The 26,107-nt window shown below is 39.9% G+C and overlaps 1 protein-coding gene across 1 annotated transcript in view; it reads left to right on the top strand.

Moving 5' to 3' along the window:
* The window catches only part of brip1 (BRCA1 interacting protein C-terminal helicase 1), an 84,641-nt gene that overhangs the window by 1,480 nt on the left and 57,054 nt on the right, over positions 1-26,107 (top strand). Inside the window, exons 3-15 of the mRNA XM_035680703.1 lie at positions 151-262; positions 517-681; positions 749-841; positions 3,074-3,219; positions 5,283-5,423; positions 11,084-11,356; positions 14,202-14,423; positions 14,579-14,778; positions 14,862-14,994; positions 15,526-15,680; positions 15,786-15,963; positions 17,157-17,297; positions 17,611-17,772. Of these exons, the coding sequence (XP_035536596.1) occupies positions 151-262; positions 517-681; positions 749-841; positions 3,074-3,219; positions 5,283-5,423; positions 11,084-11,356; positions 14,202-14,423; positions 14,579-14,778; positions 14,862-14,994; positions 15,526-15,680; positions 15,786-15,963; positions 17,157-17,297; positions 17,611-17,772 (2,121 nt within the window). The remainder of the gene's footprint in view (positions 1-150; positions 263-516; positions 682-748; positions 842-3,073; positions 3,220-5,282; positions 5,424-11,083; positions 11,357-14,201; positions 14,424-14,578; positions 14,779-14,861; positions 14,995-15,525; positions 15,681-15,785; positions 15,964-17,156; positions 17,298-17,610; positions 17,773-26,107) is intronic.

Here is a 26,107-nt window from a genome sequence, read left to right as displayed (position 1 = left end):
AAGTATAATCTAATCTAATCTAATTATATGTGGATATGGCATTCAGTGATTGTGTTAACGGTTAATAACGTTCCAAACTTTATGTTTCATAGAAGGTAACTGCAGGGGTAGTTAGCTGATGGTGTAAATGTGTGTGTACCTTGTCTACAGATCATTCGAGGGCTGAACTCTGGGCAGCACTGTCTGCTGGAGAGTCCCACAGGAAGCGGAAAGAGCTTGGCCTTGCTGTGCTCGGCCCTGGGCTGGCAACAAGCTCAGTTTGGTGAGTCTGTTCTGACTGACACCAAAGAAACAAGTGTGTAAGCAAGTAGGCCTACTGGTCTGTCTTACACAGGCACTGTCACTTGGATGTTTTCATAAATTGCTTCATATAAACTTTTCTTTACAATATCAATATGAGACTAGAAGAGACTTGATTTTTTGTTGTTGTAATGGCATGATATAATTTAAATTGTTGTTTTCATGGTCTTGAATCATATCCACATTCCAAATCTGTGTTTCAATGTGTGATGACAGCCAAAGTGCAAGAAGAAGTAGGCCCTGCAGAGGACAAGAGCCAGCCAGATAAAAACTGTGGAGACTATAAGAAGCCAGACGCCACCACCCCCTGTCAGTGTGTGTGCCACAGCAGAGCCAACAGGACCGCAGCTACAGCAGCTACAGCAGGCCTACGGCAGCTACGCAGCTTACAGGCAGCTACTCAGCTGAGCTTGTACAGCAGCTACAGCAGCTACAGCTACACCAGCAGCAGCAGCCAGACCTGCTGTCGTGGACCTCACTGTGTCTCCCTGCAAAGAGACAGCACAGCCAAAACCGCCGCCGTCACCAGGACCCGAGCATAGTAAGTATCCTTCAGTCTCTAATTTTAACTGTGGTAGCATCTGACACATCCATAACTGTTATTTTTGTCTGAACCTGTATTCCCCTTAGAACAACTACTTTCTTTAGTTTTCTATTTCTGACCCCACCCCTTTTAGTTTGTGTTCCATTTACAGTTGAGCAAGCCATATTGCTGTAGCTGGCGTTTTGCTAACATCATCTAATTTAATGGTCTGGTTTGTAACATTTAGGAGGATATTTTGGCATAAAAGGAATATAATATTCATAGGTATGTTTTTATTTATGTAAATGCTTTGCCTTCTGTAGAGTTCGCCATGTTGAACCGCCGTGTTTCTACAGTAACTCAGAACGGACAAACCAAACACTGATATGTGTTAGATATGGCCTTTCACATTTTTCGTACATTTTGTGGCAAAAGTAGTTTCTCCCTTGCTTTTGGAAGGTGAAGCGAGTGAGTTGCAATCTGCATCCTCATGGCTGGATAAATACCACAAAATCTTGCACACTGGTCCTTTTAACAACAGTGATGTCAGATTTGGTTAGGTCAGTGATATAGAATATTAAATCATCCATCAATCAGTGTGCATAAACTACAGATTCTAAACTCGTTTTTAGAATACAAAAATGTGAATCTGTTATCTTATCGGCTGTGAGAAGCAGGTATTTATCGTTAACTATAACTATACAAAAGAAGATATTTAGTGTTTTTTTTTTCTACAATTGAACTGTCAATAGTTGTTTCAGCCAATGAACCATTCCTTTTAGCAAACTGTTTGATCCAATTACAAAAAAACTTCTTCTTCTAAACTTCTTTCTGATATTTGCTAACTACCTTTCATGCACTCTCAATTGCAACACATGGTGTGCAGGTGTTACAGCTGACTCAGTATGTATATATGTAAAATTCTAATTTATATTTTTTCCCCAAATTATTGCCGCTGTTCCACAGTCTTTGCACATAGCCCCTGGTGACTGCAGAAGCACCCCTGGCTGGAAATTACTGCAGTATTGTTCTACTAATATTACAATAATTGTCCGTTTGTTGTTTTACCTATATGTATATATAATTATATGTGAAATATGAAGCATGCATAATTTAATGGTAAGGTGTGGGCTAAGCTCAAAGGTAAAAAAGAGCTTTGAAGAGCATCTTGAGAGTTTTGATATTCCAGGTGTTGCTGCCAGCTGCAGGCAAAGGTTTCCCCTTTATTTCTTCAGTCTTTGTTTTAGTGAGTCAATGTGCTGACATCATCAAAGCAGGTGTTTGGACTTCAGTCAATAAATAAATAAATAAAACTCAGATGGTAAAAGCAATGGAAGAGACTGAACATGTTATATTAACATGCACCTTAGTGCAGTGGAGCTGCAGTTTCTTCATTAGTCCCAACCTTGTTAGAAACACTGTTGAGTCAGTGCAGTGGCATCTTGCAAATCAAGTGTGGTGAATCATTCAATCATATGAATCATTACACCGATACTCAACCAGTAACCCCTTAGTAATCACTTGTCACATTTTCTTAAAACAACCTAGATATTTACAACTGCTCACCCAATGACCTTCTGATCCTGATTCTGATTTTTTTGATGATTGGGCCTTTATATTTAGTTAGTAAAGGAATCAGTATGCATGAAACCATTGCAGAATATTTTATTGTGCAGACGGCAATAGAATATCCTAAAAAAGCTCAAACTGGTCCTTGATATGTGCAATACTGCAACCAAACTGTATACTGTTCTGTTTTTCATTGGCACATTTATTCAGAGATCCAGTTCTCAGCATTATTAGTATTTAGTCATTACACTTTTGTTATATACTGTACTGTACATATTTTTAATGTCTTATTTTCTATATATTGTTAAATTGTGTTATATTTACACTTATTTTCTATTTTTCTATTTTCTATATAGTTATATATTGTAATATAACGCACATATTTTATAATTCTTCTTATTACTATTTCTTTCCATGGCCTGTTTAGCAATATGATCCCCCCAGAGATCAATATCAAGTATTTCTGATTGTATTTCTGATTTCTGAAAAAGATATTTCTCAAATGTCCTATTGCACAAAAAGCAAATGAGTTACAGCAATTGTTTCAGCTGTGAAACGGTATGGCGGTATATGAACAATTCATAGACAGGAATATAAAGTCGCTATACTGGTTCTGCTGGTATATTGCCCAGAACTATGTCACTGTATATAATGCAAAAAATGTGATGTGTTGTGTTTCAGTGCCGTTACCAAAGGAGTCGCAGCCCAAGAAACAGTCTATAGCCGCCCGTCTGTCTGAGAAGTTCCAGGCCTCCCTCAGCTCTGACCGCGAGAAAGACGACGACTTCCAGCCAGATAAGAAACGCATTCGCGCTGCCGAGCACAAGGTAGTCTTCCATACTTGTATATACTGTTGTACATTTATACTGAACTTACTGTGTATTACATTTAAAGGGTCAACATATAATATTTTGGCCCAATGTCAATTAGGGCTGGATAATTAATCAAAATATTATTGAACTTGCAAGTTGGCCATATAATGAAGGTAAAATGTGTGACAGACAGCATCATAATGAAGTACTGTAGTTCTGCAGAGATGCCCTGGCCTACAAAGAAACAAAATATGTTTGTTTGGTTATATATACAGTCAATGGTGCAGAGCACAAATAACTTAGTTTACTTAACTTAGTTTTTTCAGTGAAAATTACCTTTGAGATGCAAAAATGGTAATTCCCACACAAACTGTGAATCATATTGCAGTATTTGTCAAAATAACCGCAATAAAATTTTTCTACTGTATCGTGCAGCCCTAATACCAATAGCTGCAGTGGTTTGATAAGATGGCTGCATTGTTGTAAGTACTAGCAGTTAGAATTTGATGGTAACTGACAGTACAGTACTGTCAGAATGTGTTGCCTATGCTAACAATGTTACTGAGGTACAGGTGAATTAATATGCAATACACAATTACTGCCAGACAATCATATGAAACATTATGTAAATGAAGAAGAAAAGAAAATATGAATTGGTTTCAGTTACTTGGTAATATATGACAAAATAGTAATATAATCATAATGCATTGCTGAATATAGAAATACTTCCTGTATTGAGGTAAAAGTCAGTACCAGTGACTCAGCTATGACTTGGTCAACTGCTGAGGCTTCACCAGCCGTGGGCGACAGGGCAATTAGTGAATAACTCTAGATCCAAAGGCTAAAAACAGAGTTCCCACACATCCTGGAGAACCTGAAAATGTAGAGACTAGTTTTCCAGTCACAGAAACACCTGGACATTGATTAAAATGTACCAAATATTGTGGAAATAATCTACATTGTCCTTTTGAATTGTATTTTATCTTCTCACTCAGACCTGGGTGAGTATTTGGTTTGAAACTTAACTGTTGGTAGGATAAACTGCGTATGACACTTATGGGTTTACCAGACATGAAGCGGAAAAAAACGGAAAAAAGTCTTAAACGCTCCCTTCCAATTTCGGCCGTATCAGTCAATCTAGCAAAGTGATCTTGCAATGATCTTTTTGGCATCATAATGAACCTGCGACACTTCATCATAAACCCTACATCATTACAAAAGCAGACATAGAACAAGACTTTAAGTCAATACTAGGCCTGCTGGTAAATTATATGACTGTTTTTGACTCCTGAAAAGGTCCTAGAAAATATTTGTTTTAAAGAGTGGAAACCCAGTAAGGAAGCATTAAAGCAGGGAAATTTCAATATTTAACATGGTAATGTATTATTTATTCACTATACTGTATCAGTAGATTGATTCCCTAATTATCTTTACATTGAAAATGTGCTCTTTGTTTCAGTCACATTTGAGGTTAAGGGGATGTAAGAGGTGGCATGCTATCCAAGAGACTTCTGTAAAACATTCTCATTAAACACCATTAAACTGAGACACATTATTTAATCTTTAGTCAAAATAACTTCTAGTTATCTGCTGAGTTACAGCACACATGAGACATGGGCTAAATGTTATATAGCATAAAATGTAGGTTATTAAGTATACCGTCACAGATTTTGATCTTTCTTTGAGCAATAGTAGTCTCCTTAGTGGTTACCATGGCTACATCAACAAGTAGGGGTTGTGACAGTGAAAATGTCCCACTCTCATATCTCTTCCAGTTGTGTGTGTGTGTGTATATATAAAAACCTACCAAAAACTCCCCAAATATAAAACATAAATAATATATAGCTATAATATAAATACAAATGTGTAATATAATGCATCTTTTACATTCCATTCAGAATGTTTTCATGGTTTTTAATGCATCACCCCCCTGTTAGGTAACCACGCAATTATTCTTCATATCAAAAAACTGATAAGCAAGCTGTCTTGTGAAATGCTTTGGTTGTTACTGGTTCTAGAAAGATAGAAATAGGAACACTGAAGCTCAGCGAAGTCACGTTTCTGTGTTTATTCCTCAGAGCCGTAAAAGGCAGCGCCTGGAGCAGGGAGTAGTATTCATAGATGATGAGCCGGAGCTGGAAAATGAGGCGCCAGGTCTTCAGAGTTGGACGATGGAGGCAAATGGCCAGGCAGCAGCTGGGTTGTTCTCATCATGCTGCGTGAGTACACTCCAGACATACAGATGCTAAGCTACACCATAAAATGTATGGCTTCACTGATGCATGGGTCGAATATTGTCCATACATTTGAATAGACGTGTTTCACAATACATTTTGACATGTAACAGTAGGAAAAGCACATGTGATGGGCCATTCAGCTGCTTCAATTTAGAGTTCTGGTATTTTGCTCCCTGGCTCACTGTCACACTCTTCATAGCTTACTTGGTACACTTGAATAGAACAGAGCCATTGTTAATGTCATTGAAAAATGGCTTTGTTCTGTCTGTGCTTTCCCTACTATGAGGTTTATTTTAAACTCTTGTGGGTGATGCTGGTAGAGTGGATTATGGCTCATTTATTTTGTGGTTTCACTATGGTCAGCAGTGAGTTCAATCACCACTCACCATCACCACTGGGTGGCGATATACTCCACCAAATTCACCAATGCTGTGGTTAAAGTTTCAGACTTAAAATAGCAGAACAGGTGTGGTAGTTTTAACAGAACAGAACAAGTACATAACTACAAGGTTAACACACATAGTGTACTACACTATATCACCATAAGAAGCCAGGCTCTGTGTGTGTGTAAACTTAGGGCTTTATTTTTTTATTAATCTTATTATTTATGAAGTCAAATGAGCTGTAAATTATTCAAGACAGACCTCCCTTTTCCATTTGTGGAAAGATTAAACACAAAATAGTAAAATGTGAAACTACATGTATATTAAAATCCATATACACTGTGGATTTAGACCCAGGGGGAGCTTTCTTAAATCTTTGTGCCATAAAAATATTTGTTTTGTTTTATGATATTGTACTGATTCTCAAAAACACTGTATTGATTTTTGTGTTTAACCCCCCCCCCCAAAAAAAATCACAATATCTTACAGTATCACAATATATCACAATATATTGAATCGTTACCCCGTTTCATGATACCTCTTTTATCACCAGATTCTTGCCTGTACAGAGCTCTATTTATATCTATGAGGATAGACAAAATATTAGAAACACCATTTAAAAAAAACTATAACAATCATAAATTTAAGATTTATTTTGGACTGCAATTTATAACTTGTTATTGATTAATCTGACAGTTATTTTCTTGATTATCTGATTATTCCTATTGTTTATAAAATGTCAGATGGTAGTTTACTATCACATATAACAATAAAAAACGGCAAATCCTCACATTTGATAAGCTGGTAATGTTTGGCATCTCTGCTCCATTAATCAATTCATTGACTTGTTCCAGCTCTAGACTTCCTGGGCTGTTGTATTAGACTGCATTAGTTTTAGCTTGGGGCAGCTAATAAACTGACAACTGAGAGTATTTTGAAGGTACATCTGTGTTAGTATCAGGATGAAATTCTTGAAAGTTATAAGGAATTATTTAAAATGTTGTCACATAAAGATTGACAGTCATTTTCTGCTGTTGAAAGTTGAAAGTTTTTGGTCTTTATCATGAAAAAGTATAGCATCTTGTGTGGGGCCATTGCCGCAGTCAGACTCAGACCAACCAAACAAGGGGCATCAAGTAACACTATCTCTGTTTCTTAAAGGTATCTAGATGCTGTTTCTGGTTAATAATCCATGTTCCTGAGTTCTCACCAGGTCCCAAAGACCAACGGGTTAGTCATTATCATTAGAAATTCTGAGCTATACAGTGCTGTTGCACAGCTCACAGGAGTGGTTGAACTCTCAAAACTGCGTCTTAACTTGCCACAGGTGTGTGGCTTGGATTTAGAGCCGTGGATGGTGGGAGGTGGAAAAAGAGGCGGAGGGAAAGTGAAGTCGAAAAAGCGCATCCATCTCTGGTTTCCCTGCAGCTACATGACCCGGGCTCTTTTGTCCCGCGAGCGCTGACTGACGGCCTGAATGGGGCCCTTTGAAGCAAGCTCCAGTTTTAATTAAGAGGGTTTGCCTCGCCTGGGCCGCTGATCTGTGAAAGCCAGAGGGATAAATATTGAATGGGGTTCACCCGCTGGTTACTGCGCCCGAGGGATAAACAGGTGCTTTGGAGGGCAGATATTTGCCAGGGCCCCTACCTGCACAGTGTGGTCATAACGGGAGGGGGGGGGTGTTCGGTGTCACGTCTTCCCGAGGTACTGGCTATTGAAGCCCACCCTTATTGGAATGAATTCCAAGCCCTCGAAAGCTGTGGAATGAGGAGCAAATTGGCGTCCAGTGAGAGGCGCCAGTGATACCTAAGTGATCCACTGCCTGCGGCCCCTCAGTGCCCTCTGACTGGCCCCCTGGAGTGTGAGATTTCCATCTCTCAGGTGTTGGCAGGGAGTATAGCAACAGAAGCCTACCTGTGAATATTCTGAGGTGTTCAGTAACACCACTGACCTCTGTTCTGTCAATTCAAGAAAGCTTTAGCCGCTGCATACACTTACACCTTGGCAGTGTAGGTGTACCAAGGAAACTTAGTATACCTGTACTAAGTAAAGTTAGTATACATGAAGAAACCTAATATACCTGAAGTAAACCTAAAGAAACTCGGTACACCTGTCTTATATCTGTTAACGCTGTGTTAATTACAAAGCTGTTCCCTCGTGCTACGTGTTGTTGGACTGACAAAGTGAGGGCATTCTCATTGTTAGCGGCACCCAAGGAGCAACACCAGTGGAATTGTTCTGCGCTGAAAGAACCAGTATGTTCTTGTTGCGGGCAGAGCTGGCGTCCCATTTGCCCCTTTAGCCAGTTATCTGCATTCCTTTCTAGGGGGTGTCTGCTCTGGGCTGTGGGGCCAGGCTTGAAACCTTGTTGTCCTGGCATCTCGGGAGGCAGGCGCGTAAAAGGATACTCTTGTGTCAGCTGTTTCCTGCTGCAGCATTTGACAAGGGCCTCTATTCATCAGCAAGCCCTTCTACACTGCCCCCCCCCACCACCGCAACCCACCACCACCCCCAAAACCTGCCAATGAATAAGTAATTATTGGCCATCTTGGGGCAGGATATTTGGATGGCTCTATTTAATGTGGCAGCAGCAGGTAAGGTGATCAGGCTCAGGGCCCAGGCTGTGGAGCGTAACTGTTCCAGAGGAGAAAGGTAACTTGAACTGGTGTTGGGGCCCTGCAGCACCTCTGTTTATTTTTCACATGGGCTCAGGGCTCGTTATCCCTCTTAACTCTGAGGCACGGCTCTCTAAGGGCTCCCTTTGGCCTACACTCCATCACACATTGTAATATTTGATGGGCAAACATGCTTGGAAAATCTGAGCTGCCGGGTAACTCGAGCTACTCGTCTGTCATCAGAAGTGCTACCTTCTGATCACGATCATAAGGTGCGATGCGTCACAACACATACCATGCATTCTTACGTGGACTCATTCAGGTAATTTGGTGAGGATTTGGGGATAAACATGTTTGCCAAGCTTGTGAGTTATGTTTATTAATTATTAACAAACTATAGTAATCTCTGAAGAAAGAGGCCGGACACTACAAAAGTCTAAAAATAATACCATGCAGTGGACAAGATGTGTATATCCGTGTTGACCTTTGGGTCTGAAGCCATTAGCTGGATGCCAAAATATCATCTCTCTCAAGGCCCACCCAACATTAAAGCTTCCTTTTGGGGCCTAATTTCAGGGAGTCACCAACCTATTTTAATTTCAATCAAAAGACAATGATAAGTGGATAATCTTGTCCATTATCATCTTCACATATGGTATGATTGTAGTGGAGACGGACAAAGAAAAGAGAGAATGCTGTTGTGAAGTGATTTAAGGCCATGTCCTGTCTGCCATGCCATGTGAATAAAATCCTCTTTCACAGGATATGCAATTTTATATTGATATGTATGCTATAGTTAAGGTCCAGTGTGTAACATTTAAGAGGATCTACTGTCAGAAATGGAATATAATATGAATAGGTATGTTTTCAGCTGAAAATAAGAATTTGTTTTTGTTACCTTAGAATGTGCTATTTTTTGTAGATCACCCTTTTATAGTAGTGCTATATACAGTAGATAGATAAATTATAGATAAATGTATTGATAAATATGTAGATAAATTAGTGCTGCTGCTACTGTTCATACATTTAAGATTACAGTACCTTAAATGATATAATAGTTCCAATGCTGTGTTTGAAAAGCCTGCTATTGGATGGTGTGTGTGAGCCACTGAATGGTCAAAGAGTACACCACTTAAAAGAGCTCAACACATAAGCAGGATCAGTTTCATAAGCGTTGCCAGCTACACTTCACCTGTGAGGGGGGAAGGAAAAGAATTCACCATGTCATTGGACGGCCAATTATGAAGCAGCTAGATTTTCTCAGCCGCCACAATGGTGTCCTATCATCTTTCAGACTCAAAAGGTCACCTGGTGCAGAGTGACAGGACACCTTATGTATGGATACAAATTCTTTATGCTTCTCCGTGTGTTTTTCCAAAGACTATACAAGACAGTCCGTCAGAAAGCCCATTCAGGCCGCAGACAATAGTGATGAGTCGCAGTTGCATGCCTCACATGATAATATGATGAGTGTCCACATGGGACATAATGATCGACTACATTTATTTACATTTATTTGAAAACTTTGAAACACACTGATGGAAATTAACTTAAGTAACAACATAAGTAAAGATAGTAATTTTATTACAGTGGCTTCATAAATAAATAAATGCCACTGTTGGTTAGGTCTCAGAAATAGACTGCCAGCCAACCTCATCATTAATTAAAGAATGCACCATGTGCATGTATGGGTTGTTGCTGCCATAGTGTGAAGTGGTAGGGTGGTTTGTGTCAGTTCCATGTCCATACTAGATCCACTAATCTTAACTTTAGTAGAAACATCTGGGAATTGACTCAAATAACCAATTGTTCTGGGAATAATCTATGTTATCCTGGAAAAGTTTTATAGTTTTTTCGTCCCTCACTCAGATTGCCTACGTAAACCTAGGTTTGAGGAAAACTGTACTTTTCTTGTTTTACCTGGTTTAAATTCTCTTTAGATTGATGATTTTATAACTATTCTATTTTATTTTTTTGTGAAGCAATGTGGGTTTAAAAGTGTTCTATGAATAAAGACTTATCAACATATACGTTCTGCTGCCTTCAGATGGCTGCGAGGATTTAATGAACCGATGGTTTTCATACAATAAAACAGATACCGGACAAATCACTTTTCAAGTTATAGGTAACTCTTTACCAACGTTCCTCCTTGTGATCTCATTAAACTCTCATTTTTGATGCCAATTTAAATCAATGTACTATTTGAGGAGTGTTACATAAAATTTTTTATGGACATTTTTAAGTATTCTTTTATGTTCCCTGCACAATTCCTTCAAGTATTTAGTCTGCCCTTGTTGACAAAATCCCCACATTGCCAGCAGAGAGACTTTGCTCCAAAAAAAGGCTAAAAGACATGGTTCTGAGATGTCTATTCTCAGTGCACATCTAAAACCCAATTTCCAATTACCCAAGTCTCCACAAAAAACAACATCCAATTTGTCTTTGTGTTATTTAACAAAGGATTTGGAAGGAATTTACAGTGAGCACAACTGTGAAGGACGGTATTTTCAGCATAAAAATTACAGTTGCTTGTGTTATGCCATTAAGAGAACAAGATGTGGGACTCAACTGCACTATGTACAGAGATATTGAAATGTAGCTGCAAAGTATTACTCAGTATTTGTTTTTTTTTCTCTCCATCCAGTCCACTGAAACCTGTTCCCTGTGCCCGTGTGCTTCAACCAAAGACAGCATGAAGGACAAGGACAGAGATGGCAAAAAGAATATTCCCAAGATCTTCTTTGGCACTCGCACTCACAAGCAGATAACTCAGATCGCCCACGAGCTGAAGCGCACCGTTTACTCTGGCGTACCCATGACCATCTTATCCAGCAGAAATCACACTTGTGTCAACCCGGAGGTAGCACCTCACTTCAACCGCAATGAACGCTGCAAGGAACTGCTGGAGGGCAAAGATGTGAGGATGAACGCAAAACAAACACCCATTCCTTTACATTAATCCTATTTGAACCCTAACTTTACAGTAATACTCCACCTGAAAGCTGTCTTTGATATCAGCTAGTCTCTCACTGTAAGCTTTACAGGTGGCTGTTTGATCTCATAGAGAACAGCAGCTGTGGTCAACGTGAATACATATGGGTCACAATATAATCCTTTTCCTGCACAAGTTAAAGCTGCAGTTGGTAACTTTTCTAAGAATAACTTGTGATTATTGCTGAAATTTTCATTGTGTTCTAAAAGTAGCACATGAGACAGATAATCTGTGAAAAAATCAGGTTCCACTAGCTCCTCCTAGTGCTCCTAATGGCATTTACAAGAATCTACTGGGTCTGAACAAAAACAACAAATCAGAGCTGAGAAAGATAGGACACAAGACAGTTGATTGTTGAGTCTCATTCCCAGGGTCCCAAAGCATCTGTATTTCACGACCTGGGAATGAGACTTAACAATCAACTATCTTTCTTGTCTCTGATTGGTTGTTTTCTGGTAGATTCTTGTAAATGCCATTAGGAGCACTAAGCTCGAGGAACTGTATGCCCTCACAATGAACTGTTCCGGACCTGAACTTTTTGATCCCAATAGATCTCTCCCTCACACACATACTGACTTGACCTCACACCATCGTGTACTGTGAATAGACCTTTGCTACAGATTCACCCTGTAACACAAACCCACAGGTAACTACCACTACCAGACAAAACACCTTCAATAATGTAGCCTCAGAGCAGCAATTATGCTGCTACAATATCCACAATTGGTCCAGCAGGCACTTTCTGACACGCAAAAAGTCAAGAACCATTGAGAGAGTTTTTTTTAGAGACATGAGACACTTGTTGAGGCGCCTACTGTAATGAACACAATTACGCTGTCATCGGAGGTGTTTGCCTCCCATGGCAATTGTCTCACTTTGTCATATGAAATAGCTGGCCCAGTCTTAACCCCTCACTGGAGTCTTCATCACCTCAGGGTCTAGTCTAGTCAGCGTCAGGTTACAATGCTGTATGGTAACACTGATTCATACGCAGGAACACACATCGTTCAGCTAGTGTCATCTTCAGTCAAAACACCTGCCCTCTGTTTTAACTGTGCAGTAAGCTGTCCTGACTCTCCTAAATGTGGCTGCGTGGCCTTTAATCCCCCCAACTCCCCTTTCACTGAGCGGACAGGGTTCAGTGTCAGCAAAGTGTCCAAGCTTAGCACATCATTGAGAAGAAGATCATTTCACCCAGGGATTATTTTGTCTGGAGGTTACTGAGTCCACTGGTGTACAGTATTTCTGCAGTGACAGTGTCACCTCAAGCTGTTACATTTATAAAGAACAGGGTGGGACATCTAAAGCAGAGACACCTCTTTTGACAGAGTAATTGGGGCTTGGTACATGAGATGCTGTTTCTTTACACATCTTCTACATTCACTGTAGTAGAGTGTCAGGACGTGTAAAGCACTACAATGGCTGGAACACCTGATCACAGACAGCCTCTGAAATGCTGTATGTCTACTGTGGTTAAATTGGAAACTAGAGAGAGGAAAATAAATTTAACAATCCAGTTATTTATTAGAAATATAAGAAATCCTAATAACGGTCCTTAAAATAGTTGTAGATGTAAGGTTCTGTTTAATATAAATAATCTTTTCTTTTTTTTTATCAAAGCTGTTAACAGTTTGTATTAATTTAAAAAAAAAAAAATTGACCAAGTTAATACCAGAAATAAAAAGTTTTGAATGTTTTCCCAGTATATTATTCTTGGCAGAGAGGAAAAGACCACAGTATATGAAAAATGTCCTTGAAATTAAATCTCTAAAAACTAGAGATAGGAAATTAATTTCACTTAGCGATTAAAGTTTTTAAAGAAAATTGAATGAGTTAGTTTCTGTTCGATGGACTATGCCATCACTAAGTGAATGTGTGTGAAAGGGTGGCACGTAGTGTAAAAGTGCTTAGAGTGGTCGGAAGACTAGAAAGGCGCTATACAAGTACAGGTCCATTTGCAATTATTTTTCTTTTTTGAAGCTGCAGTAGGTAATTTTATAAAATAACCTTTCATCATTCATCATCATTTTGAGATTTTTTCACTATATCCTGACAGTAGTAGAAGAGACAGATAATCTAAAAATCAGGTTCCTTCTAGCTCCTCAAAGTGCTCCTAATGGCATTTTCAAGGGTCCAAATGAAAACAACCAATCAGAGCCAAGAAAGATATAAAGACCCTTTGGGTTTGTGGCCTGAAGGTAGTTGATTGTTGAGTCTCAGTCCCAGCATCGATATTTGATGATCTGGGACAGATTAAAAAATAAACAAAATAAATATCTTTCTTTGCTCTGATTGGTTGTTTTCATTCAGGCTCAGTGGATTCTTGCAAATACCATTAGGATCACTGGAACCTGATTTTTTAAACAGCAGATTATCTGTCTCCAGTACTACTTCAGGATATAGTGAAAGTTTCAGCAAAATATAACAAAGTTATTTTTATAAAAGTTACCTACTGAAGCTTTAAAATGTTATTTGCCCTGCTGGCAACCTTTGATAGTGCCTGGAAGTTGCATTTTGTATCACTTCTTAAGGAGAGCCCAAACGTAGTTCCAGGAACTTCTGGAGGTCAATGGAGATCTATGGAAACAAACTCAAAACTTGACAATGACAACATGTTATGTTTCATCCAATTCCTGCATTGAAAAGGGACTACATGTAATCAAAGAAACTACATATCATGCATGAGTTGCTGATGTGTGTGATTTCCAGCTCCTAATAAAGTGGCAATACGGTCTAACCCTTTCCTTTATCTGTTCATTGAACATTACAGGGCAGGTCATGTCGCTACCACCATGGTGTCCAGAGGATGCGGGACCAGTACACACTACAGCATGTCCACGGACTTAATAAAGCCTGGGACATCGAGGACCTGGTGGCACTGGGAAGACGGCTCCGGTCCTGCTCATTTTATGCTGCGCGTGAACTCCGGCAGGAGGCCTCTATCATCTTCTGCCCATACAACTACCTGCTGGACCCAATGATCAGAGAGAGTGTGAGTAGAGTTTGGAAGAGAAGGTGGACGAACTGTAGGACAATCAGGACACAAATTAGAGGAAGGGAGCGACATAATGAAGAACCAGATCATAGGTAGAGTTCGGGGATTAACCACCCACTCTCCTCTACTCTTCTCTTGCTTTCAACCTCCAGATGGAGATCGACCTGGCAGGCCAGATCCTGGTACTGGATGAGGCCCACAACATTGAGGACTGTGCAAGGGAGAGTGCCAGCTTTACTTTAGACCACAACAGTCTGCTGATGTCCAAGGATGAGCTCGATGGCATGGTGAACAGCAACATCAGGCGATCCAAACACGAACCCCTCAGAGACTTCTGCTATAGCCTGATCAAGTTAGTGATTTAATCGTGCTCATTAGAGGTTCTCATAATTTGAGTATATATTTACTATACATGTCTTTTTGTCCATGGTGTAGCTGGATCCAGGAGAGCCAAGGCCTGATGTCTGAACGGGGATATGAGAGTGCCTGTAAAGTCTGGAGTGGGAAGGATATACTGGGTATCTTTCACAGCCTGGGCATCACTGCTGCCACCTTTGGCATTCTGAAGGTACACCAAATATCTTAAATGAATACTGACTAGACTTTTTAGTTTAACCACACCCTTACAGATTCAAACTTGACTTAATTACTTTCTCATCATTTGACTGAATACTGTGAATTGTGCTATTATTATTTTTATTAGTAGGGCTGAAACGATTCGTAACTCAAATACTAAAAATCATCTATGCAATTTCTTTGCATCAAAGCTTTATTTAATCCATATAACTATGTACAGTCATACAGCACACTGTGTGTTGCTCACATGATTATTACTTGCACACAACATGCTTTGGAAAAAAGAGAAAATACCTAAGACAAGAGTCCAGATCAAATTAAACCATGGTTCCGTGCGTTTCTAGTGTGAAACACTTCTAGGTTTGGACTCAGGACCAAACCGTTCAGAAAATTAAAAAGAAAATGAGCCTGAACACATGGGGACATTTTGTTAGACAATTTATTAGATTTAAATACTTGCTGCAAGTTCTTACTTGGTTGTTCTGTAATCGTTTCCATATGTCTTCCACTCTCTGTGTGATAGCAAAACCTGGCCGCAGTGTTGGAGAAAGAGGAGCGTAAGGGTTTGGTTAATGGTAAAGAGGATATGGTGGAGATCCCAACCATCAGCTCAACTACCTCCAGTGTACTTAAAGGCCTCTTCATGGTGCTGGACTTTCTCTACAGAGACAACTGCAGGTCAGAGACAAAGCAAAGAAGTTGGGTAGACTACCATCATAAGTGCCTCAGGTGAACTGTCGTAGTAGCAGAGTAATTGCTCACTTGTTCTCTGTGTGTCCGTAGGTTTTCTGAAGACTATCGGGTAGCTCTGCAGAAGAGCTACGAATGGACGAAACAGGTCCCACCTGATGTCCCTGATGCCCAGGGCTTTATTGTTCGGCCATGGCGGAGACAACGCCAGGGCGTCCCAGTGAAGAAAGAAGTCCTGAAACTCAGCTTCTGGTGCCTCAACCCTGCTGTGGTGAGAGGTTAGACATGGCAGACCCTGCCGTGCAGGCCACACTGATCTATTACTGAAGTCTATAAACATGAAGAATGTATTATTTATAGTCCCACAGACTGTGGGACTCTTTTGTTTTGGTCACAGAGTTTGGGTTCTATGTAGGCCTCCGTGTTTCCAGTGTAGTAGCACTGAATGTAAAAGTGAGCATTTACATTCACTATATTAAATGTCTTCAGTTGTTGTGTTGTTTGGTTAAATGTTGTATTTTATTATTTATGTGATGTATGGGATGCAAGACAATCCCAGGCAAATTTCAGAAAGATATTATAATGTTAAAGCAAAATCAAACCAGAATCAAATCATGACTTAACAGATTCTGAAATTAAGCTTACCAGCCAAGTATGAGTTAAAAATGTCTCAGAAATAAAGAAGCATTTCTTTTTATCCCTTCAATCTCCACAATTCCATTAATGTCCCATAATATTATGTTTATATTATGTATTCATTACGGAACAAATGAGTGCTAAAACACCCCATGGAGGTTCATTGTCAGGGTTCCCATGCGTCCTGCAAAACCTGGAATACTTGGAAATGTAGAGACTAGTTTTACAATTATAAAAACTTCTAGAAATTGATTAAAATGACATTAAAGGATATCTTGGAAATAATCTTTGGTGTCCTGGAAAATTTTAATTGTATTTTAGCCCCTCACTCAGATTGCCATGTAAACCTAGGTGTGTATGAAACTGTGTAGGTTAAGGACTTCACTTTACCAGATGCAAAGTGGAATGGAAAAAAGCTCCCTTTTCATTTGGTATCCCATGTCAGTCAATGTAGCTCTTTGAACCAGATGGGGAGAGGGAACGGACTTGCATTTAAGCGACCAGTTAATTTTTTCCGGAGGAGCAAGTGGAGTTTTACAGCCAATTAACGATCAAATTTATATTTGTTGTCATTGATAAATGGATGCACAGCGATTCGCTCGAAACCACAGAACAAAAACCTGTAATGTAACCTGTAGCCTGTAATGAACTTGAAACACTTCATCATGAACCTGCATCATTACCAAAGAGTTAATACAACTGGAGTTAAATGTATCGATGTAATCTAAATTAAGTGCTGTCCTGTATTGTCAAGAAAATGATTTCTGCTGGGAAATGATTTCTTAAAAAGAGTGGGAACCCTGATTGTGTCTGTGTCTTATCTCTCAGGCTTTCTCTGACTTGAGTGGCTCAGTGCAAAGCATTGTGCTTACATCAGGAACGCTGTCACCCATGGGCTCCTTCTCCTCTGAACTTGGGGTGAAATTCTCCTTCCAGCTGGAGGCCAACCATGTTATCAACAAGTCCCAGGTCAGTAGGTTTACTCATGTCACTGAGCCTCTGGGAACACTGCAGCTTATGCACTTTGTTGTTGCTCTTACAAAGTGGATTACTGTACAAGGGAATAGTTAATGAGTGTATTTGCAACAATACAGTGGCTGGACGCTGTGTACATACTGCTTGATTCCTGGATGACTACGATCCCAAATATGACTGATTAATGATTTAAAATCTCACTCCTCATTGAAATTTCTTAAGTTTTCTGAAAGCTTTCCTGGAAACAATGTTTAGTGCCAACATGATAATGCTCAGATAATGCTTATATCTAATGCTCTCTCTTCAGGTTTGGGTAGGCACTGTTGGCGCAGGACCCCAAGGCAGAAAACTCTGTGCCACCTTCCAACATACCGAAACGTATGGTTTCCAGGACGAGGTGGGTGCGCTGCTACTCCATGTCTGCCAGGTCGTGGCCAAGGGTGTGCTCTGCTTTTTGCCTTCTTACAAGGTAAATATCCCACTATAACATACCCTACTAAAACAAGAAAGATAGGCTATGAAATGAGTTAATATGAGATATGCGTATTAATCTGCCATGACATTATTATTAGTCAGTACATGACACAAAATAAATAAAGTGTACAGAATGAAGGAAAAGAAGCCTAATAACTCCATTATAAAAGAAATACGTTCAGCAGGCAACACAAAAACATTCAAGTAGCCACTTAACTTTCTAAGTAAGGTGGTAATGTGCTATTGTACTGCACTGCATGAATATAACAGGAGAGGTGCTTCTATTTTTCAGGTCACTCAGTGTAAAAGGATTGGTGATTGCATCATTGGTACAGAATGTTTCCTGTTCCCTTGTTCTTAGTTGTGCAGTGCAACTAAAGTGTACACTCAAAATGATTAATGACATTGTATTGAAGTGGTGGTGGATTGTTTGCAGTTAAAATATTACCACATTTGAACACTGGGGGGAGCTAGAGACCATACATTGGACCTGCGACGTCCAGAACATTAGTTGTTTGAAGGTATTTCTATGAACTCGTGTCATGCAAAACAAGTAATAGTTTCAAACCCTAGACTGGATTCCAATAGATCCCACTGCTAGGAAGCAGCTGTCGGCAGTGTCACATGTTACAATAGATTACTACTAATCAATAGAGGTACTTGTCAAGTGCTTTGTTAAAGGCCGTCACCCTCACAGAACTGTATCCTCTTTCAGTTAATGAGGGTGCTTCTGAGAGCGCACTCATAGACACTTTGTCCCCCTTTGTTTGTTATGCGTTTTTGTTCATGAATAATTAATGTCCACTGTAGCTCACTTGTCACATTAGCTTACTAAGGGTCAAGTGGCTTTCATTTATCATTGTGCGTTTGTCCACATTGCATGTTACGTGTTGGTTCCATTGGTCAATGAACATACTTACTGTGGGAAAGATAATACATGTGAGTTTAAAGCCTCTTTAGTTTTTATGTTTTATAATGCAGGGGTTCCTTACTTTTTTGGCCGCCGACTCCTTAAAATGAAGCCCTCTCCTTTTATCCATGCATAATGACCAGTAATTCACAGAATATATATGTAGAATAGATAGAATGGAAAATAGATATATGTATATATTTTTGCTACAAATCAGTTCTATCTCTTACAAATATAACTTTGAATTTTAAGGTAAATATAACTGATTTGAAGAAAGACGCAGAGTGTAGTGGTCGACAAACATAGAAATACTTTACCTAAATCCTTTGCCAGCCTTGAATCACAAAGTTCTTCTATAAATATACCTTACACTCTCTTTCTCATTGAGAATCTTTAATTTGACCTGCCTTTCCCACGATTATGTTCTACACTCATCTGCTGTTTCCACTGACAATGCATTGCATCATGGAAGCCAGCCGGCACTGATGTACTGTGTTTTACCGAGTCAGTGTCGTGTTGACACATCATTCTCCATCAAGCAGTGGACCTTCACACATGTGTTTTGCTCTTGGCAAATTTTGTTTTTGCCTTGGGCACATTTGCGTGTTCGACTTGTATTTCAACGTGTGACACGTGGTGATCAGTGGTTTGATTTCTCTGCCCTCCTTGTTTGTTTGCTATCCAGTTGCGTTCTCAAACAGCCTATGACACCGCCATCCAAACTGTGAGGGAAAGCTAAGACTCCGGGCCTTGTTGTTTTCTCATTTTACCTTCCTTTTTGTCAGCCTGTGATGCCAGCCGAGGAGCGACTATGGGATGTTTTTTTATTATTGATAGCCGTGTAGGAGTCTTCTATCTCTCTCTCCATGCTGATGCATAAATATTTAATCTGCAGTCAGCTCTTAAAGATGAGGAGATGAGGGGATATGAAGGGCTGGGGTATTAATTGGAGCCCGTGGAGGCCTTGTTGGTGCCGCTGAGTCCCGTCTGCCCCTGTGATGTGTGTGTTTGTGTGTGCGCAGGCGATGCAGGGGGGATAGGTCATCTCCAGACATTCCTGTTCAATGTGTCTAGTTGATGGCTATCAGCCCCTCATACACTTTCTCAGTGCAGGGTCAAGGAGGTGTACCTCAAGGCTCTGTTCGTACACACACACATAAATACACAAAGTCGTAAGTGAGTTCAGTTTTATCTTCTTATGGCAGATAGAACAACACAAATAGTAAAATGAATAATAAAATCAATCTAAATCTGACTTTTGCTGGCAATAATGTGTTATTTTGGTTGTTGTCACTTCCCAGCAGTGGCATTGGTGCACTGCAGTCCAATGAGTGCAAAGAAAACTCAAGAGAATGTTGGGCATTAGCACACAGCTCGATTTCTTTTTTAAGATACACGGACACACAAGATATGCCTGTAATCACGGTCACACACACACACACACACTTTCCCAGAGAGCCTGCACCAGTGCTGTGGTTTTGTAGCACTTTAGCCTCAACAGCCCACCAGTTAATGCCCATTAAAACCACAGCGGGCCCTGTAGTCTGGTCCCAGCCGCCAAAGGAAGGGACCAATGCTCCACTGGGGAGGGGGACTGATGGTTTATTTAAAAAAAAAAGCAGGGTTTTGCAGAGGTGAAAAGATGGCAGGGAATACAAGATGCTTTTAAAGGAGATTGAGATAAGGGCCATTAGGTGATGTCGCCTCGCTGTCTGTGTGAAGACGCACCCAGCGCTGGCGCCTGGGCTGCGCCTAGCATGTGTCAAATCAAAGTCAAAGCGGACTGCAGCGTGAACACCCACCAGCACGCACTGTCCTCAGCAGCTCAGGGGCATCTGAAGCACCAATCACGCAGGTCCAGAAGTACTGTTATTTTAAAGTGAGGCTGGCTGTGTTTGGGAGCATTTTGCGATTCATGGTTCAATTTGCCCAGTGTAGCATATCCCTCCTGCTTTTTTTTAGTGCTTAGGTGATGTTTTATATGAGTTTTTACAGTGGAAACTTCAGGATTACTAGTGTTTGACTAAGCTGGAGCTTTTTTGGAAGGCTTAGAGTTTCAGACTTAAAGATCACAGGTCAGATGTAGCTTTAGTCATCTCCTTGTTCTGAGACAGAACACCATAGTAGCAATTTGTAGCTGTCAGTGCGTTTGAAATATAATTAAACATAACATGGAGTCTTTAGAGCTGATATTGATTGACCTGAAATGATTCATCTGTTGATTATTAATCACTTAATCATTCAATCAAAAGTCCAAAATGATGATCAAATTGCTTGTTGTGTCCAAACCCCACTCCTCCAAAACTTCAACAATGACACAAAACAGAGAAAAATGCCAACTGCTTAAATCTAAGAAACTGTAACCAGTGAATCTTTTATGTTTTTGCTAGATAAATAACTTAATGATTAATCAATTTTCCAAACAGCCGGCAGTAGTTGCAGGAATTAACTAATGAAGTAGCTGACTTGATACAGTGTTTGCATAAGGGTAATATAATACTGCAACTAAAGAGAATGCATTTTTAAGGGATAAGGCTAGAGATTATCTATATTTATTCTATAAATCCTAAAGGTTGTTTGGTAACACCGTCAGCCCCACAACTGGTGATTGCCCATATATTCCTGCAAGTCCAACAAGCACCAAAATCTGGTTTGGTCGAGCTAATTCATCAAGTTAGATGTGAAAATATTCTGGCTGCATGCTGTTTTTCTTCTCATTCATTCTTCGGAGGCAGGCCATTCACTTAGCAAAATAAAATGAGAAAAGTCGCCCCCCAAAAAAACAATCACATATGGACTTAAATCACCAATAGCTGATATATTTATCCAATCACCCTGGTGAATCCTAAGCCTGTTATGTGTGATTCCCCTGGAACATAGAGCTCCATTGTTCAGTAAGCCACACTGTTGCAATGGGAGACATCTTCCTTCATTTCTTTTCACACACACTGTAGTTCATTTTAATGCAATCCAACATAAATCGTCCTGCTGCCAGAAATGCTTGTTAGTTCAGCGAATCACTGTAGTCTTTACCCCGTCTGAATAATGTTTGTTATAAACTACAGTACCAAGCTGTTTTAGGAGTTAATAGGGATGCACGATAATTATCGGGACAGATAAATTATTTGTAGATAATGGGAAATCTATGTATCATAAATTATCGGGATAATTAAATTACAGGTGATCGGTTGATATTAACGATAATACTGAGAAACCAGCTTTTTCTAATAATATGATTTTGTTATATCATGTGTCCAATAGCAACATTAACAATCTTTATTTTCAATGCATTTGATCGACATTCTGTTATATTTCACATCTAACGGTTATCACTTGCTACACTGTCGATTGTAGAGCAGTAATAATTTTATTAATAAATACTACTGTATTTTAATACACAGTGTACAAACTGATATATAAATTGTGATCATAAATTATAATGATCTGAAACCCTCCCATATGTATAGATAAGTACTGTTAACATCCAATCAAATATGTATGAGATATATATTTAAAGAATAAAAAGTCCTATCAGTGACTGTCTTCTTCTCTGGGCAGCAGGCAGTGTTTTTGCAGCGTTCCGTTGTCACCACCAGTGTGGCTGGGATGTGTAGAGCAGCAAGACAAGGGAAAAGTGGCAGGCCAGAGGTGGCAGGTGGCTTCTTGCCACCAGTCCTGGCGTGATGGTTGCTGTGATATTTTGGGGCTAAATAATTTACACCGCAACAACACGTCTCCCCTCGCCACTGCGAAATGTGGCTCCTGGCTGCATGTTTCATTAATGCCGTCGCCTCTAAATCCCTTCCATAATTCAGCAGGCACTGGAGGAGCTGCAATGTGTCGCCACACAGCTCAGTGACACCAGGGACGCAGGGAAGGAGATAGAGAGAGGCCGGATGCAGAGGAGGTGAAAGATGGGGAAGATAGTAAGGGGTGGAAGAGAGGGGAAGTGTAAAAGTGCGAGAAAGACTACAGTTCACTGCTTCTATCTAGTTGTTTCACCACCCTGTCCCAATTGGCAGAAAGACCTGGCCCACTTTACCGTGTCACTGGCAGAGACTGAGCATTGAACCTACCATGCCTAGAAAGGGCAATGAATTATTCACACTTTGTTGTGTCCTCCTATGTGCTAAACACTGCTCATTCCCATTTATGTTGCCTGGGCATCATAACTGCTTCTTTTAAGATCTCTTGTTAAGGTCTTTTTTTTAATCGACAAATCTTCTGAAGACAACTAGAATAATAGCTTATGTTTCAGAGATACACTGAACTCCTATACAGCTTGTAGAGCTTTAGTGTAATGTCTATTCATCTCAGGCAAGTAGAAGTAATTGTGCATTGGTGCAATATGCCTACAAAATAAAGCCTGTATATGTGTAAATAAGTGGTACTTTTCTGATAATACTTTCTTTCACATATTATACATTTTCAGAAATATATACATTTCTAGAATACAATGAAATATAATTACCTCTGCCAAGGAGGTTATGTTTTCGGTATTGTTTGTGGTTTTTTTTTTTGTCTGTTAGCAGTATTACCGAAAAACTACAGGCCTGATTATCATGAAACTTGGTGGCAGGGTGTAGCAACCCATTCAATTTTGGAGCGGATCCTAATCACAGGACAAATACACAAATTACTCTTCACTTTCCTTTTGCAAAATTAACTGAATTTGTTGCGCACGCATAAGCTGGTTGTAATTTAAGTGAATGTTGTGCCATGACTAAACATACAAAAGAACACCTCAAACATCTCTGTAGAAACAAATGCAGCAGGTATGTATCAAACAAGTAATCAGGAATGTGATGTTTCTGGATTAATCCAGAACTCGTTGTAATTTAAGTGACTGGTGTGCATATTATAGAAGACTGGACTATTGGCCTTGGTGGAGGTCTACACTCGCCGAGTGCTTTTCTACTTTATAGTTCATTAGCTATCTGGCATATACAAAATTTACTATTTTACCATTTTTATGGCAGCCTCAGAATGTTAAATAGGCAGGCCATGAATAACCGCTACCTGCTATTTTCATTTTTTTTGTCTTGAAATTATGCAAAGAGGTGTGTAGTTGAGCATTTATATTGACATTTTATAGCCCAACCCAGTCTGCCAGCTAAACACCCGGTCTCTGTCAGATGTTGTCCCTAAATTATTCATGAAGGTGCTCATGTCTGTAATTTTTGTCTTTAATTTCTGTGTTGAGTGTCTAACACTCACATGGCTGAAAGCCTTTGCTGAAGGTGCTAAAGATCTGTTTGACTGCACAATAAAACGCTCGGCTTCACACCTACATTATCCATGCAGTTTGATTTATCAGACCAGTCTTGTGATCTACATGTACATGGCCTACATTAGTGCTGGCTGTTGCAATACAAGTAACACCTCGAATCTAATGCACATCACCAACCTGCAAATATCGCTGTCCATACTAACACGGATAAAAATACTTATTATGTTCAGTGGATTTAATTTGTGCTCCTGTATTGAATTCTACTATGTTGTTAGTGTACCTAATTCTTCACCCACAAAAGTGGTATTTATTTCAGGTCTGATTGTTTTCCCAGTTTATTAGGTACATCCCCATCCATCATCCAAATTATACCTTTTAAGGACTTGTGTATATTGTGGCCAGGCGGTGTAGTCAACTAGTGAGCACAGTGTTTCTAGTTAAAACTTAACTGTGGAGTGCAGTTGAGTGATTGGATGAATCAAGAATACTTTTTTCCCTTTGAGAATCTCCAACTTAAAGTGGAGGAGTTTGTGTGCACCTGTGATCCTTGAAACTCCGCCTGGGGACAACAGGTCATGCTGAGGCCTCCTGGGACAAACCAGTGTGGGATCAGAGGAGTCATTATAATACCCCTTTAGAACTATGCTTGCCTGTATTAGGGAACTGGGGCCCTCTCCTGGAGCAAGGCCTATAAGGGCTGCATGCTCTTGAGTCTACTGGCCTGACCTGAACTAACTAGGCCCTGAAGAAATAACAATGTTTCCAATTGTGTGGCATGCAATGGCACAAGCTTTGCCATGCCAACACTCTTGGGGCGTGGAATGTCACCTCTTTGGTGGGAAAGGTGCTGGAGTTAATGACATACTGGAAACATATAGTTGAGCTTGCCACTACACATAGCAGTGGCATCTGGGGCTCTCCTTTCCTGGAGATGCCAAGTGAGAAGTGGCATGCAGGTTTTAGAATACTGAGGCACCCATGGCTGAGTTCCAATTCACCTCTGTGCAGCTGAGTGTCACTGGCAGGATTGTTGTTTGACAATTTGAACTATTTGGTTCAGTGTTTCCCCTAGAATTTTTTTTCAGCAGCGTTGCTGTTGTGCACGCTGTCAGGCATGCGATGCCAGCCATGTGGAGTAGCTTTCCTAGGTTTATGGAAGATTTAGGCGCACATATGTGGAGGGGGGTAAAGGGGTCCACCCCAAGAAGACTTTACATTTTTCAATACAAATTTCAATCATTTTGGACTGTTATTATTACCATATATGTGTGTAAAAGTTGGAAAAGCTAGAACTGTTACTGTGCCAGAGCAGTTTATTGGGGACGACATACAACTAATAGATCTGGATAAAGTCTTTTAGTTAATTTTGATGCTCTTAACATTGATTTTACAGTCACAAAATGACCTCAGTGTCACTATAGATCAGAATTATTCACTGTTTTCTGTCTACTTAATTTACAGCTTTGACATTTATCTGTAGCCAATATTATAAATGCCACAACACAGCAAACTATTTAAAACTATTTAAGTAAACAGTTGAAAAAGTCTAATCTGAAAATACCATTTTATTTCTTGCAGTTTAAACGCACTACCCCCATTCAAAATTAATGAGACGATGGCTGTTATTGCCACAGTGCCTGATTTGATCTGAATCAGCCTTTAGTCAGCCGTCAGATGTTATTGTACTCGCACAGTGTGCCAGTTGAAATTATTAATAGCTCATTGATGTTAATAATCGGGTACGCCGCTGCTGAATGAATGGAAGGGAAACACTGGGGTCTAGTTGAAGTCTCTGAATGTGGTGCTGGTGAGGGCACTAAACAGATGTAGTGTTCATTATGAACGTCTGCCAGATAGTTCCCAAAGCACTTTAAGCCAAAGAACAATGATGTAGTTGTATCATCAGACCTGCGGCTGTATGTCTTGGGTGGAGTGAAGAGCAGACCTGTGTTTTGAGTACCACATGGCGATGGCTTGGATCATGTGACTGGGATTCTGCTGTACAAACCCGACAAACCCAAACAGTGAGGGTGAGGTGGGAATGTCTTGCAGATGCTAAACATACACTTAATAACCTTTTCTGCCAATGATGAAATGAAAAGAAAAGTTTGGCGTAAATAACGTTCTGCAGATATGATTGGCTATGATTGGCTCCAAGACACGATCCTTGATTCTGTCTTTACTGAGCAT

Source organism: Morone saxatilis, unplaced genomic scaffold (assembly GCF_004916995.1).
Source record: "Morone saxatilis isolate NCDOM2014 unplaced genomic scaffold, NCSU_SB_2.0 Contig8, whole genome shotgun sequence".
In the NCBI taxonomy this organism is placed as follows: domain Eukaryota; kingdom Metazoa; phylum Chordata; class Actinopteri; family Moronidae; genus Morone; species Morone saxatilis.
The sequence above is the reverse complement of the archived record's forward strand: the minus strand, read 5'-3'. Positions and strand labels throughout refer to the sequence as shown.